The 16,375-nt window shown below is 48.3% G+C and overlaps 1 protein-coding gene across 3 annotated transcripts; it reads left to right on the top strand.

The window, feature by feature from the left end:
- Positions 1 to 52: 52 nt before the first annotated feature.
- On the top strand, positions 53 to 15,837 carry IL2RB (interleukin 2 receptor subunit beta). 3 transcript variants are annotated; one of them, XM_017738027.1, is made up of 10 exons: positions 53 to 359; positions 1,628 to 1,725; positions 2,053 to 2,179; positions 3,568 to 3,682; positions 4,858 to 4,969; positions 5,493 to 5,641; positions 6,075 to 6,261; positions 7,920 to 8,016; positions 9,844 to 9,928; positions 11,296 to 15,837. In XM_017738027.1, the coding sequence occupies exons 2-10, from the start codon at positions 1,644 to 1,646 to the stop codon at positions 12,121 to 12,123; spliced, it is 1,782 nt and encodes a 593-aa protein (XP_017593516.1). In that variant the 5' UTR covers positions 53 to 359; positions 1,628 to 1,643; the 3' UTR covers positions 12,124 to 15,837. The 3 variants fall into 3 exon arrangements, with proteins under 3 accessions (XP_017593516.1, XP_017593517.1, XP_008634644.1); XM_017738028.1 differs by lacking the exon at positions 53 to 359 and having other exon boundaries at positions 387 to 1,725; positions 6,075 to 6,246; XM_008636422.2 differs by lacking the exon at positions 53 to 359 and having other exon boundaries at positions 387 to 1,725.
- Positions 15,838 to 16,375: the final 538 nt, after the last annotated feature.

The raw sequence follows: 16,375 nt of genomic DNA, 5'->3' as shown, positions 1-16,375 counted from the left end.
AGGAAGTAGAATGTGGTTTGGGTTTTTTTATTCTTGGCCTTACTAGCCTTTTCGATACTTCGGGGCCTTGTCTCAGTCTGACAAGGCAAGCAAGCAGCAGCTTCCTGTGCACAGGTGAGAGGGAGAAGACAGAGAGAGACCATGCATGTATGACAGAAACAGCTTTGGAGCAGAACTGCTGGGCTGGAGGCACCTCTTCTCTTGTGGACATGAGCTGAGCCAGGATACCTGCCTTCATCGCTCTCCCTTTTTCCCCTTGCCCTTCCCCTCACTATTTGACAATCAGCACCTGCTGCCATCCAACCTCACGACCCCAGGCACTCCCTTCGTCCAGACTGCTCAGTGACTGGAGCTGGAAGGTAAAGGGGGCAATGCCAGCTCTCTCCCACATGGGGGTGGCTGACCTGAAAGCATCTTAGAAGGAGTTTCAATCTGACAAACTGAATCTTGCCGTTGGGAAGGGCTGAGAACGTATTTATCTCTCTGTCTCTCCACAATCCTCTCAAATCATACCCCACATCTCACTACCACACCGCCCACTTTCTCTCTCTCCCCTGTCTGCTAATGTGTTGTCATCATGTTTTTCTTCCTCTGAACCTAATCTTTTATCACAACGGGAATTGGTAGTAAGCTCATGCCAGCCCTTTATAAACCCTCTCTTCCCACTCCTCTGGCAGTCCCAGCAAGGTCCAGTGGGACTCCCCTCTTGTTTTGCTCAGGTCTGCCTGAGCTCCAGGGCTGGTGAGAGGTGAGGGTGGGTCCTTCTCCTGTGGGCAAAGGCAGATCTCAAGGTACGGGTGTCCAGGTGAATGGGGAGAGAGAGAGTCTTGGATGAGAAGACCGTGAGACCAGTCTGTCTGATATGGAACATGATTGTACAGGCTTTGTAAGACAAGGAGGCTCCCTGGGTGCCTGGGCTGGATGAGGGCTGCTGCTGAGTTTCCTTATTACCAAGCCCAACTTTTCTGATACCTAAAATCATTACTCCTTCCAAGGCAGAGCAAGGGTCTACTTGGAAGGGATGATGCATAGTTTGTGCACAGCTATGTAATATTTTTTTGATATGGTAAAGCCTTGACTTTCTAGGACCTGGTAAACACTTTCTTCTCCCTGATTCCCCCACCTGTCCCAAACATGGTATTCAAAATCTGCCTCCTAAGCCATGAGCTCTGCAACTAACTTCTGCCAGTTGCATCCAGAGACCCTCTTACTCAGCAAGCACCTAGTTATTTCAGCCCTAGGGTTTACCAAAAAAAGAAGCTCTTCAAAGTGCAGGCTGTGCGCAGCCGAGGCAGCACTCTCTACCTGAGTCAGCAAGCAGCCTGAGACAACGTGCGCGGACCGCTGTGCGCTCGCTCACGCGCTTTCAGAAGATATGATTCCTCCAAGCAGCCTCTCTGTGCTGCCCTGTGAACAGCTTCACTGCTGAGCAAAGCACCCAAGGCAGGAAAGCAGTGAGGTGCTGAGGGAGACGTGCAGGCTCTGGCGTGGAAGGGATATGAGTTTCTGAACCCAGAAGACTGGCACTGCATCCCAGGACCGTGGATGCCGCCTGTGAGATGACATCTTGACATCTTCCCAAGTTCCACTGCTGAGCTGTGTTGTGGGGGTGTCTTCTCTCTTTCAGTGTGTCACCAGTACTGATGAAGCCTTCATTGCTGCTTCTGTCTCACCTCTGCCTGTTCAGCCTCATGCCTCCCTCATGCGCATTAGACTCGGCGCAAGGTAAGAAGCGATTCCTTTCACCTGTGCCAGCTGGGTGAACAGGGAGGGGAGTCAGCCAGGGCAGTGAGTGTGCCACAGTATGCTGCTGTGCAATGTTTGTGTTGTAACATACAGCCAGAGGAGGTTGCAGTATTACCGGTCTCTTACGAGCACATCAGCCTCCAAGGATATAGAGAAATGAGTGGCTCTGCCTTTCTTACTTGGAGTTGTCCAGCAGAGGAGTCAGTCTGTAGTTTGGGATGGGGCAGAATTGTCCGGGGTGGTGGTTAATGCCGAGCATCGATGCTAATTGGGCCACACTGCTGTCCATTTCTTCTCTGCTGGCAGGTGCCTCCAGCCTCACTTGTTGGTATGACTCACGGGCAGCTCTCTTCTGTGACTGGGACCCGGGCAGGGATCTGGTTGAAGCACCCTGCCAGCTGGAGATTTTATCAAAGAATGGCTTTTGTGACAGGTGGGTGACTGGAGAGGCTGAGGAAAAACAATGCCACTTAACAAAAATGTAGGCTTCCCCTTCCCAGGCCAGGTGTAGTGGAGTCACAGAGCTGAGGTGTTTTGTCTTGAATTCTGTCTCTAACCCCAGGTGGGCTGAGATGCTGGCAGCCACTGCTCAGTGTTTGCCATCTGACGGTCCCAAACTGTCTAGCACAACCCATCTTCCAGCTCCTTGGTTCTATCTGAACTTCGCTTTTAAGAAAATCCCTTTTCCTTGTCAGCCACCCTCGGGACAGAAAGGCATTTTCCATGGAAAATGAGGATGTATGGAGATGGGCTGGAGAAGGATGGAATTGAAGTTATACAGAGGCCATTTGGTGGTTGCCAGGATGAGATGAGATGTTGCACCCTGAGTAACAATGAATGAAGAAAAAGATTGTCCCACTTCTCTCCCCTGGCTCTTTCACCTCTTCCAGTTCATGGTGTTTTCCTCTCCCATATGCCTCCCAGCACAGGGGAGGTGTTTGCCCAGTCCTGCAGAGGGGACTGGCTGACTCTCTGTCACCTCCAAATAGGACATCTGCAGCCAGGAGGGTTGCCAGCCTAGCCCAGGACTCCCCTGGGTGCCTGTCCTAAGGAGAGGCTCACTGTGATTCTGGCATTGAGTGGGTTACTTGTCACTGTCATAGAGACACCACCAATGGGGTCAGATTGGCAAATATGTCCTGGGGCTGGTGCATGGACCTAGAAAGTTGAAATATTTATGTTGCTCCATGAATGTGAATCAGACACTGTGGCTGGATTTGTTTGACCAGTGCTGTAGGAAAAAACTCCTCCCCACCATCAGCAAGTCCCAGGCCTGATCTGACCTTACAGGCAGATCAGTCAGACACCCCCCAGCTGCTCCAGCCACACTTAGAGCAGAAGAGAGGTCATGGTGTAGTGCTACCACTTGTGATGTCCTGTTCTGGCTGACTGAGATGTGACCTGGCTCAGAAGGTACATGTCACTCAGTATCTGAGATCCTACAGGGCTGTCAGTGGCTGGAAGGAGACCTGTAAATCCTAGAGGAGCTGAAACAGGCACCTGTCTTCCAGGGCCACGTTGCTGTAGGTGAGTTTGGGCTCTGCATGCCCTCTGAAATCAACAGGAAGCAGAGAAGATAGGAAGAGGGTTTTGTGAAGTCTTTGAAACTGGAAATCTGCTATTACCTTTGCCTTGAAATAACAGGGGTGCATTGACTTCCATGTGCCAGCACATAAAATTTGTTTGAGTGATACAATGGGGAGAGAAAGTAGGATTAGATCTTTGCTGTAACCTGTTCAGCAAATACAGTAGGATGTAAAATGCTTTGAAAGCCCTTTAGTGTTACATAATATTTGACTAACTATGAAACAACCTTCCCAGCTCACTGGAGTTCTTTCCCCCACCTGAAAAACGCAAGAAGCACTGCACATTACTCAAGGCAGAGAATATGACAGGGCTGAGGAGATGCAACAAAACCTTCAACCAAAACGTTAATGTGAGTAATTCATCTGGGATGTCCTGGCTAATGACAGGGTGGAAAGGATTTATATATGCATTTTGGGTGTATAAACACTGTGGCATCCAGGAGTAGTACAAAAAGCCCAGACCTAATCCCTGACTCTGGTTCTGGGATTGGGCTTGGTGTTTTGTACTGTTGATATACATGACTCCTGTGGGTATCCCTGCAGGAGGGATTGTCTTCCTTGTGAGCTGGGCCACACTGGCCTGACCCATGCAGAAGAGCTGCAGGACAGACAGATCATATGCAGTGTCCCATGTCTCTGTTACCTGGGTTTGGCCCTAATCTCTTCCTCTGAGGAGGGATGGGCATCACCACCAGCTCTGAGGTCACCTCCTGAACTCATTTTCCTGGAAAGGATCAATACCATTTTCCAGATCATTAGCTACTGTGAAGTGGGGTTAGATGTGTCTAAAGCAAGATGCAACAGCAACACATCATTGGAGATGATGGTGATGCAAATCTAACTATTATTCCGTATTTAAATCACTCATATTTTAGATTCATTATGTATTTCCATCAGCCATATCCAGAGTCACTGCAGTCCCCATATTTTCAGAAAACACCCACCCAAATTTGAGCTAATATTTTTATTGATAAAGTCACAACCAGTTCTAACGACAGACAAGCTTTCATATATTTGTATATCATGTGCAAAGACAAATTTCAGGGTGGGTATATAGCTCCAAAGTCTTTTCTTTCCAATCAAGCTAATTTGTTGCTTGTTCAGTACTGTATGGTGTATGTGGCCCTTCAGCATCATTGCATCTCAAGTGTCATGTTTAATACTAATGCAGTTTCAGTCTTACCAGGGGACTTAAAATGCTTTCATAAAAACAAAATTTCTCAATAAATGTCACTCATAGAGAGTAACTTCTTTTCTGCTTAGTCAGCACATACAGGAATCCCAGGAAATTAATGTATCGCAATATTTTGTGCCCTTCTTGCCAACAAACCAAGAAACAATCCAACCACATGAAATATAAATTTTTGGTTCCTCACTCACCACTGAGGTTTATGCCCTTCCACCACAAATACCTTCCATATTTATTGTCAAGTATTCCTAAACATCTTATGCATAGGCAATGCTTAGAAATCTGAATGCTTATTCACGAGGTTTCATTGTCAGCAGTGGTTAATTTTCCTTGCAGAATCAGTGCTTCACCATTTCAGACCGTCTTGACTTGTCTGTCCATTGCCAAACTGGAGAGAATGAGAACAAAATACCTGTGGAAATAAAAAACTTCAATCCATTTGCAAATAGTGAGTACTCATCTGTCTTCTGGTCTCTGAAGCTTCCCCATGAGAGGATAGCTGATTTCCCTTCCTCCTCCACCCCTGTGCAACACCCACAGCTGATTTTAAGGCTTGGTCTTTTGCTTGTCCCCTGCTACAATGAGCACAATGTTGACTGCTGCCACTCGCACCTCTGTCATGCCAGTCACATCCTGTCCTGTCCCTTATCTGGATTCAAACAGGTATATCTCAGCTGCCTTCCTGAAAAATAAGTGCTGCTAGAAGGACGGAAAGTCCTGCTGCTCTTCCTCTGCCCCCACACTAGTTATGTGCTTCCACCCTTCTTTAAGACAGCTTTGGCATGCATCAGTCTTTGCTGAAAGGATTCAGCTCACTAACCCAGAAGAAAAACATCTGCTTGGGACATTGTTTTGCTGGATATGTGAGTTTACCTGTCTCAAGGAGATGTCCTGCTGCTGAGGGGCTTGATGTGCAGTCCTGTTATGGGCAGAGTATAGGGATATCAGCCCTGCTTCTTCTCTCTTTCCAGTAAAGCTGAGGCCTCCAGGAAACCTTCAGGTGGCTAACATAACTGAAAACACCTCCAACCTAACATGGAGCCTGAATATTTCCTCTCACTATTTGGAAGGGAGACGGGAGTACCAAGTGCGGTACCGACATGTGAGTCAGTCCTGGGAGGTGAGTACCAGAGGGAGAAACTGGGATGTGTTACCATATGAATCCTGGATGAATCCTGGTCTTGTTTATGTAACCCAAGACTTGCTCCTGGGCCTCCTCTCAGAATGTAACCAGTTTTGGTGAAGCTGGAGAGTGGATGACAGCCCCCGTTCTTTTATCGGTGTCACCTGCTGCCAGTGTTTGGTGATGACAAGGAGGCAGATGGGGATCCTATTTTACTTAGTGCTGTCACAAAAAAAATTCAGACAGTTCCAGGACAGACCTGAAAGGGATGAAAAAAGCAAAGTGAAGAAGAATTTTCCTTCAGGGTGAACAAGGAGTGCAGGAGATGTAAGGTTTTGAGACAGGTCTTCTCTGAGGGCCTTGGAAAAGATGGGTATGTGAGGCTGTAAACCAAGGTGTTGACGATGTTCTAAATTCTCCCTACTGCCAGGAGGCTGCAAACTTGCCCATTGAACAGGACCAGATGTGGACAAATTTTGAGAGACTCTCACCCAACTCGAAATACGAGGCAGCTGTCCGTGCAAGGCCGAGTGCCAGAAGCACCTACAAAGGCATGTGGAGTGACTGGAGCAAGCCGGTCCTGTGGAGGACACACGCTGACCGTAAGGATCAGTCAGGTAGTCTGACCTGGAGGGGAAAATGGGGACTCAGGGCACACAAGGTAGAATGGCCAAAACAGGGTGAGAAGCTGAAGGAAGATGTGTAGGGAGGACTGTGTTGACCAAAGAGCAGTAGAAAGGCTGAAAACTGTCCCTCCTGATCAGTAAGGACAGATGTCTGACCAGCAGAAGCAGTGGCCAGGACTGGGATTTTCCCAGATGCTAATGTTACCTAGGAACATTCTCCCAGCTTCCTAAAATGGCCCAGTTCAGTGGAGGTATTGATCAGTGAAATGCAGTGAAATGGCTCTCAGCTCCTGAGCTGAAGAACACCTGAGCCCGGGAAGCAAAGTCTCGTGGAAACTGGGAGAGACTCACTGACTTACATGCATGATAAGACCCTTTCAAAGAAAGATCTGCTGAGATTTGCATCGGTCACTGCATGAACTTCCAGCCTTGAAAGATAATGCCCTTCGGTGAGGCACTGGCTGTGGCCTCTGTCATTTTTTTTTCCCAAAAAATAAGCAGGTAGAGGTTATTCCTTCTCATGTTGCCCCCATCCTGCCCCTGCTCAACCCCTCCCTGTTGTTCCTGGTGTTGGTATAAACAGAGGAGCTATGTTTAGAAAGGGCACTGTGTTGCTGTGGCGATCAAATTTTGACAGTGTGTGATGTCAGAGAATAGGATACAGCCGCAACCAGTTGTCATAGCAACCAAGACCCAAAGATAACCAGGGTACCAGAGGCAGAGGAGACAAAGTGATCTGAGTAGCATCTCAAGGAAAGAGAGAATGTGCTAAAAATGTCTCCTCTGTCTTTTATTTTCCTCTGTTCTCTCATAACTTCTCCAGAGACTCTCTGCATGACCAGACCAAGGGACACAAGGGATGGGAGGAGATGAGGGGCAGGCAGAGGAAACAGGCACCAGAATAGCAAGACCAAGCAAAGGTGCACTGGGGAGATACGTGTGAAAGAGACAGATCAAGGAAAGTTTGAGATGGCGCCAAACAAGCCTGAGGAGTGCTGGCAGCCCTGGCAACGTGGGAACCCAGTCTCTTTGTCCTAACCCTACAATCCAAGTACTAAAATATGGTGTGAAGCTGTAAACTTTGACTAGGAAGGTTCCTGATGCTTTCCTACACCTCTCAAAACAAAGAAGCCAGTCCCTTGATCCCTAGCCTTCTCTATCCTTATCCTCTTGCATTCTCAGAGACTTGTGGACCCCATGACTCCCTCCCCCACTGACCATTAATGCTGCTTCAAGCCTCCAACCCCACTTTTAGCTGGTTTTAGGAGTCCCTGCTTTCCTTGGCAATGAAACAGACGGGTTGGTGGACACTTCAATCAGCAGCAGACTGTGCCACCTCATCTGTGGCAAGCCCTAGCTGTGGTGCTGTTGTGAACAGGGAGCTCAAGCTGTTCAGCACAGATTATCTCTTAAGCAACACTTAGGCTCTGAAACCCGTATCAGCTCAAAGGCACCCAACACAACACAGCAGAACCCACTCATACTCTGACATGTATATTACAATTCTATGTATTATTATAATATTATATAAAATTATAACAAAGGCCCACTTTGATCACCTTGAACAGCCATGAGAGGGCTGCAGCTTCTACCTCCAGAATCCTGGTTACATTTTCACAGCCATTTCCGCATTCTTTCTCATCTTGCAGGAACATCCCAGCCAGTCCTGCCAGTTCTTATAGTGAGCACTTTCCTCTTCGTGATCATTGGGACTGCCTTCCTTATTAACTTACGGACCCTGAAATGGTAATTGAGAATTAAGTTTACATCTCTGTTCCTCTCCTGTACCTTGTGTGTACTCTCAAAACTCAGATTATTTTTCACCTGATGTTACTCAGGATAGAGACAGCTTTAAGCCAACCAATTTATGGTTTATAGCCCAACCTTCTGAGACTGATATTTGCCTGTGGAGAAATAACACCACCACCAACACTGTCGTATTGTGCCTGGTGACCCGGTGCCATGCCCTGGTGCCATGCCCTGGTGCTATGCCCTGGCTAAATTTAAAACAGCTGCATCAACACATCTGCTTCCCAGGGGTTAGAGTGGTGTTTCCTAGCAGGGGTGCATCAAAATTGCCTCTTCAAAAGCAGGCCACTGGGTTGAGCACTCTCCCTGCAGCAAAAACCAAGCAAGCCTGGTTACCACTACCTTCTCATTTAAACATTCCAGCAAGAGCTCAGGCAGGATGAGGTGACTTTGGTCTGCAAGCAAAACTCCTGAGCGAGGAGTACAATTCTTGTTCTCCCTGGTCTGTGCAGTCCTCATGCACTGATAAAACCCATATGATGCTTCAAGACCTCTTTGCCAGTGTTTCTACCCAGACACTGCTTTTATTAGGGACTGAAAGTGTCTCACAAGGTTATTCCACACAATAATAGGAACAGTGACCTGTCAGCTTGGCAAGGTTAGAAACAGTCACAGGTTTTCTCATCTCAGGTCAGGGGTAAAGAAGCAGGGTGCTGATATTCATGGCAGGGAGCAGGGACAAACATCCTCAGGGATGAAGCTGCAGAGGCTGGATGGTTTCTCTGTAAGGAAAGACAGAGAGCCGTGCTGAAGGAAGATGGATACTGAGAAAGTCATTGGTCACTCTTTTACCCTGAGTCATAACACAAAGTTGAGGAAGTGCTAGATGTACAGCACAGAGAGAGTTAAAAAGGCCTTCTTTCTCCACAAAGTATAATTAACCTAGGGGAATTGAGTGCAGAATAATGCTGAGGTAAGATGCAAGGAAGGATTAGACATGCATGAATAAAAATAGCATCTGCAATGATGTAAGGTAGTTTATATGCAAGAACTAGCAAGTTCTGATGCTTCAGAGAGTACACCAATTGCCTCCAGAGGTCAGGAAGGTTTTTCCTTAGAAAATCCTACAGCAAAGCTTCTGCAAAGGAATGACAAGATGATCCAACCACCCTGAGGAACTGAGGAGCAGATTAGATCACTTCATGCTGCCTCAGGATGACAACGCAGCGGTTCCAGTGAAGGAGAGGCCTCTGGACTGATGCAAGGTGTACTCACTCAGGTGGCTTGCATGGCCAGTGTGCCACAGCTGTACCATGCAGCACCCTGCTAGGAGGGCAGAGAGCTGTGGCACAGCTTTCCCACTGATGGCCCTGCTCAGGCCACATGGTCCCTGTGGTGTCATTGTGGTGGCAGCAAAACAAAGAAGGGGCAGCTCACAGCAGTGGGAGCTTGGAAACAAGGGAGGTCTGCTCAGCTTGTCATCAGGACAGGGGCTGAAGGGGGTGTGTGGAGAGGTTAAGGTGACCAGGCAAGGCAAGGAAGAAACCACTAAAACCAGGAAAACCCCTTCCCCAGGGAAAAGGCTGAGGGAAGCGTATTTTCCAATGCCAGGTTTATCTGTCTCATCTCTGCACATCTCATGGCTCAGCTAGTGCCTCTCAGACCACGTGAGCAAGGACAGCCCTCAGGCTCGACCTTGTTTTACCTCTCCCCCATGCCAGGGCAGTACCTGTGAATTGCAGTCCACTCTTCCACCCCCACCACAGCGACAGTGATCAGGATCAGGCCCTGCTTCATTTGTCCTTCTCATTCTCTTTCCTCAAGGTTTAAGAAGATCCTGAAGATTCACATCCCAGACCCTGAGAAGTTCTTTCCCCCACTCGTTTCGGTGCACGGCGGTGACATTCAGGTATTGGACTGGGGATGGAACCATAGGAGGGGGAAATGAGGGAAAGGAGCGTCCAGCTGCACGTGCCCAGGACAGATAGACCTACACATGCACACATGATATATGTGCCTGTAGCACCAGCTGCTGGGTTCTCTTCTTAAGTTCTATTTTCTGACCTTCTGAAACCTGACACTCAGCCAAGGCATCTCTAATTACAGAGAAATGGCAAAACACGCAAAACACAGCAAACCCTGCTCCCATAATTGGCAGCCTGAGAGAAAACAAGGGACCTGCAGGAGGGAGTTTGGCCTCTCAAGATCCCCTTCCCTCCCAGTTGAGTGCCTCCCTGCCTGCCCTAGGATGCCCAGCTCTTCCCCAGATTTCCTGCTGTGAACCCCTCTCTGTGGAGGGGAGCCTCCTGTGAGCCTCTCCTCTGCTCCTGATGTGAATTGCCATCACACTGGATAGCACTTTAGCAATTCCTTGCATTTTTGTCTCTTCCCCTTTTTTTCCACTCCACTATTCCCCTTGCCCTAGGCTCTCTGTGAGTATGGGCAGCTGCAAGGAGACAATTACCGTTCTGTGCAGTATTAAAGGGAGCATCAGGTGCAAGGCGTGGGAGGTGATCCCAAGTGTAAGGAGGGTGGAAACAAACTGCAGAGGGTCCAGAGACAGCAAAGCTTTGGAAAAGCCGAGGTGCAAAAAGGCTTAGAAAGCTTGAACTACAGGGAACGAGTACAGAGTAGGGGAACGGGTGTGCAGCAGGCACTGAAGACACTTTATCAGTGCAGAAAGAACTTGAAAAATTTGCTTTACAAGCCATAAAGGCAATGGATTTGGGTGTCATCAAAAGCAGTTTATTTTTAAGGATAATGATGCGCTGCAGGATGTTGCTCATGATGAATGTGAAAATTAGGCACAAGGGGCCTGGAAGAGCACTTTAGACAAGAAATCTGCATACGGCCATGTGCATGTATCAGAGGCTTGTTCAGCACCGAGGAATAGATTGCATGAAATGCACCTCAATACTGTTTTTCATGCTTCACTTCATCTTATGGTCTTGTAAGGTTTTTTCCTATCTTTTCTATTCCCTTCGTGTCACTTTATTTGTCCATCTTAAATTCCCTGCTCCAGAAATCTCAAGCATAGGCTGACAAGGTCCACTCTTGATTTTAAAGTGACAGAATGACATGCTCTCTCCGCAAATCCTGCAGATGAGACATCAAGAATGTGAATTTCCATCCCCACCACCTCTGGTAACTCTTGCTTGGACAGAGAACAGGTCACTTGACTGCAGTGGCCACTCAATAGAAGAAACCTTTGGTTCCCCTCTGAGTGCTATACTTTGGTAGTCACAGTCTCTCTCTCTCATGTTTCTTTCCCATCAGAAATGGCTCTCCTCCCCATTCTCCACATCTTCCTACTGCTTGAACAGCACAATCCCAGAGATCTCCATGCTCGAGGTGATGCAGAAGAATGACCAGGAATCCCAGTTTCTACTTTCCAAGGGAACCCTGACTCCTGATTCTTCTGTAGAAACCAGTGTGCAATCTGGATCCAGCTGCTACACCAACCAAGGCTACTTCTTCTTCCACCTTTCCAACTCCTTTGAGATCCAGCCCTGTCAGGTCTACTTCACCTACGAGCCTTTCACCCAGGAGGGCAGTGGCAGCAAGGATGGTGAGTGTTACCAGGCTCTCCCCTCCCCAGACCTCTGCACACTGGCAGAGGGCATGAACGTGTTGCCCAGCAACTTCTTTCACTGTATTGAGGCAACCCAGGGCTCCCAAAACAGCTCCTTCATGGAACAGACAGAATGTGAAGCCCAGCAGGCCATGGCTGTTCCTGGGGCTCTCCAGTCGAGTGAAGGGACCTCACCAACACCGTTTCTGGAACAGGATGAGAAGGTGATGGACAAAGCAGTTTCACAACCTGTTGGGCCCATGTGCCAGCTGGACACTGACTTTCCTGACCCACCGGACCTGCAGGACAGCGATACTGTCACTGTAACGGAGGGGAGTGGGAAGGGGGGTCCTCCAACTGACCCCTGCACACCAGCAGCAAGTGCTACCTCTGCCTTCTCCCAGCCTCCACCTCTAAGGCAAAGGCAGGATGAGGATCCATGCAAAACAGCCTTCTCCAGCCAGGTCCCAAACACTGGTGCCTACCTTTCTCTGAGGGACCTCCAGAGCCAGTACAGCCATTGCTCTGTCTAGGATCTGCCTGGAGGAGACCCACAGGTGGGGAAGGCCACCCCTGCAGGGAGGGCTAGACGGACATGAATGTAACTTCAGCATCAATCCCATCGGGACTGCTCACTAATGAGGCTGAGAACACAGGCCAACAAGGACTCACCTTCATAACTGAACCTGTTTTTCTGTTATTACTGGCTCCGATGGTGTAGAAACTCCTCACACTTCTCAAGTGACACTCCAAACCTCACCATCTCGTTTTTCCCTTCCCAGCTCCCAGTAGGAGACTGTGCCAGCACTTCCATGCTCTGCATTTTGGTGTAAAATAGCACTCAGCTTTGAGGCTGAGCAAGCATATGGTCTGTTTGCCTCATCCTGGCCTAAAAACCTCTAATGGGAGGGAGAAGTGCCTGAAGATGCGATTTTGTACAGGGGACAATAACACTGCCAGTCAGTGCTGGGGTTGAAGATGAAATGGATGAAGACATCTCCTCCTGACTGACCAAGGGTGTGATTTTTTTCTATGATGTCCCCACTTTAGGTTTTAAGCAGAGATTACATCCTAAGCTACTTGGTCCAGCTTTAGACTTGAGAGTCTAGACCTTAGAGTCTCTAAGGTCGGCTCAGAGTACAACTGTGTCAGCTGTCTAAGCAGTGCAGTGTAAAAAAGAAATCCCCATTATTGGGTTAAAAATACTGGGGAAATCCCCTCCCTCTCTTTCTTTCCTCCAGCTCTGATGGTGGCAGTAAAAAGAACTCAGACAGTTTCCCATTTTGCTACAATATTTTTCATGAAATCGAAAGCCTTTCTGCCCTGCTGGCAAGCTACGGTTTTTTGACTACGATAAGCTGATTGCAGAATAGTTCATCCCACATCCTGTATTAGTGGAAAACAGCACAACGGTGCTGCCTATTCCTTCCATTGCTCAAGGGAAACCATTGCCTAATTAGCGGCAAAGATGTGGTGAATGAGCCCAGAAAAGCAACCCACGAATCAGCACCTTTACTGAACAGAAAACCTCAATCCACTTACAAAGAATGGGGATAGCACTTCATTGTTCTTCTTCCTCTACATGCCCTGATCTGGGTTGAGGAAAAGCCACAGAAGTGGTAAGGCGAAGGAAGACAAGTTGTTCTGGTTACATCGACCCCTGCATTGACCATTTCTACCATCTGTCCATTTTTTTGCCATATTTCTGGACTTTTCAGCAGTGGGAAAATACCTTAGCCATGTGCTAAGAGTTCCTCTTATCTCCTAAAAACTCTTCTAAGAGAATTTATACCAGAAAGCTCAAGGATATTGAACTTGTTAGTGCTCCTGTCACAGCTGTGAGTGTCAACTAGAACTAATTCTTTCCTACCTCTGCCTGTCCAATCATGGAGTTTCCTCCTCCTACACTGTTACCTGACCTGGCAGTATGCATCCTGAATATCATTATGAGTCCCAGGTGCAGGGTCACCCTCTGGCTTGGATTTCACTTCAAAAGAGCTTCTCGGAGGAGTTGAGCCTGCTTGTAGCTGGGAGGGCTCTGGGAACTATTCTCTCATCAGTTTCTTCACCACCTGTCTCAAGACATAGACTGCTCCATTATGTCCAGGAGAAAACAGGAGAGGACCCCACAGCTTCCCAGATAAGGAAGCATCAGGTTTTTCCAGCTGTTTCCTGTACTTTTAGAATCTTCCCATATGGACTTTGAAAAGAGACACAAACTCCCTTGCCTCTGATGGGCAGTTTGCTATCCTACATGGGCCAAGGATCCAAGCTGCACTGTCCTCATGTAGACCTTCTTAAGCTTTTCTATTTTCCTTCATAGAATCACTAAGGTTGGAAAAGACCTTCAAGATTATCTAGTCCAAATTTTGACTGAATACCACCATGCCCACTGAACTATATTGCAAAGTGCCACATCTACTTGTTTTCTGAACACTTCAGATGTGACTCCACCATTTCCCTGGGGAGCCTATTCCAAAGTTTAACCACTCTTTCAGTGAAGACATTTTTCCTGATATCCGACTTGGACTTCCCCTGGTGCCATTTGAAGTCATTTCCTCTTGATCTATCACTTGTTATCTGGAAGAAGAGACCGACCTCCACCGTGTCACAACTTCCTCTCAGAGAGCTGTAGAGAGCAGTAAGATCTCCCCTGAGCCTTCTTTTCTCCAGGCTAAACACCCCCAGCTCCCTCAGCTGCTCCTCACAGGACTTGAGTTCCAGATCCTTCTCCAGCTCCACTGCCCTTCTCTGGACACACTCCAACAGCTCTGTGTCCTCCTTGTAGTGAGGGGCCCAATCCTGGACGCAGGATTCAAGGTGGGGCATCACCAGTGCTGCATACAGGGGGATGATCACTGCCTTGGTCCTGCTGGCCACACTATTGCTGGTACAAGCCAGGATGCCATTGGCCTTCTTGGCCACCAAGGCACACACTGGCTGATGTTCAGCTGCAGTCAACCAGTACCCCCAGGTCCTTTCCCACTGGGCTGCTTTTCAGCCACTCTGCCCCCAGCCTGCAGCGCTGCCTGGGGTTGTTGTGACCCAAGGGCAGCACCTGGCACTTCACCTTGTTGAACCTCATACAACTGGCCTTGGCTCATCAATCCAACCTGTCCAGACCCCTCTGCAGAGCCTTCCTACCCTGCAGCAGATCAACACTGCTGCCCAGCTTGGAGTCATCTGCAAACTGACTAAAGGGGAGCCCTTGATGCCCTCATCCTGATTATCGATAGACCTTAAACAGGACTGGCCCCTGTACTGAGCCCTGGGGAGCACTGCTGGCTAGCTGCCAACTGGATTCAACTCCAATCACCACAACTCTTTGGGCTCAGCCATCCATCCAGTGTTTTACCCCACAAAGAGTACACACATCCACGCCACGGGCTGCCACTTTCTCCAGGAGAACGCTGTGGTAGACAGTGTAAAAGGTTTTACTCCAGATTAGGTGGACAGCATCCACAGCCTTTCCCTCATCCACCAAGTGGGTCACCCTGTCATAGAAGGAAATCAGGTTGCTCAAGCAGGACATTCCTTTCCTAAACCCATGCTGGCTGGGCTAAATCCCTTCCTTATTCCCTGCCTGCCATGTGATGGCACTCAAGGTGACCTGTGCCATGACCTTTCCTGGCACTGAGGTCAGGCTGACAGGGCTGTAGTTCCCCAGATCCTCCTTCCAACAATTTTTTGTAGATGGGTGTCACACTGGCTAACCTCCAGTCACCTGGGATCTCCCTGGCTAGCCAGGACTGCTGAGAAATGATGAAAAGTGGCTTGGTGAGTTCTGCCAGTTTTCTCAGTGCCCTTGGTTGGATCCCATCCAGCCCCACAGACTTGGGAGTGTCTAAGTGACACAGCTAGTCACTAACTACCTCCTCCTGGATTACAGGAGGTTTATTCTGCTCCCTGACTTTCCCTCCTAGCTCAGGGGTGTGGGTACCCTGAAGACATCTGGTCTTCCTGCTAAAGACTGAGGCAAAGAAGGCATTAAGTAGCTCAGCCTCACCCTTGATGTCAATATTCCCCTGCCACATCAAATGAAGGATGGAGATTCTCCTTGACCCTCTTTTTGTTATTAATGTATTTGTTATTTTTTATTACAGTGGCTAGATTGAGTAGCTGGACTTTCTAATTTTCTCTCTGCATGACCAAACTATGTATCTGTACTCTTCCTGAGTACATCTTGCTGCTGAGTACAAAAAAACAGGTTTGCTTCTCTGTAAATAAACAAAATATTAAGTAATCTACACTGTTTTTCTGTCCTTTGGGGTGGGGGGAAGTTATTAACAGCTTTTCTAAAGAGGGAACTAGGTAAAGTTTTGCTCAGACTAATATACTTTTAGCTCTCCTTCCTACTCCCTGCCCCAAGGGACTCAAGACACCTAAAAAAGAAAGCAGAGTTAGAGGTGATCCTGTTGCAAGCTCCTGAGGACTGTCCTGCTGGCTCAGTATTTTTCCACACCCCCCACCTAAAAAAGAAAGCAGAGTTAGAGGTGATCCTGTTGCAAGCTCCTGAGGACTGTCCTGCTGGCTCAGTATTTTTCCCCCCCCCCCCCCCTTTTTTTTTGTGAAAATGTTGACAGCTTTGGAGCTGGCAAGCTGTTAGCATGGCTTTCGCAGCCATGCTGGGTGTGAATGTGTGACACACTGCGGCAGGAAGTGCTCAGCGTCAGATCTGGCGATAACCGGACCTTTCTTCCAGGAAGACGAGATCATGTGGTCTCCTATGTGAGTAACACAGGTTGCAAATGCCAGAGTTCGTAACACTCTCAGTGATTTGGGGAC

This window comes from Corvus brachyrhynchos, unplaced genomic scaffold (genome assembly GCF_000691975.1).
Source record: "Corvus brachyrhynchos isolate BGI_N302 unplaced genomic scaffold, ASM69197v1 scaffold56, whole genome shotgun sequence".
NCBI lineage: Eukaryota > Metazoa > Chordata > Aves > Passeriformes > Corvidae > Corvus > Corvus brachyrhynchos.
Note: the sequence above shows the minus strand (reverse complement) of the source record. Positions and strands in the feature narration are given on the sequence as shown.

What these genes read in the sequence shown, in the direction of transcription:
- IL2RB (XM_017738027.1), top strand. Translation starts at nt 1,644, where the DNA reads ATGAAGCCTTCATTGCTGCTTCTGTCTCACCTCTGCCTGTTCAGCCTC. An exon ending in CTTCAATCCATTTGCAAATA is followed by an intron (nt 4,970 to 5,492) that starts GTGAGTACTCAT and finishes CTCTCTTTCCAG; the next exon opens with TAAAGCTGAGGCCTCCAGGA. An exon ending in TGCACGGCGGTGACATTCAG is followed by an intron (nt 9,929 to 11,295) that starts GTATTGGACTGG and finishes CTTTCCCATCAG; the next exon opens with AAATGGCTCTCCTCCCCATT.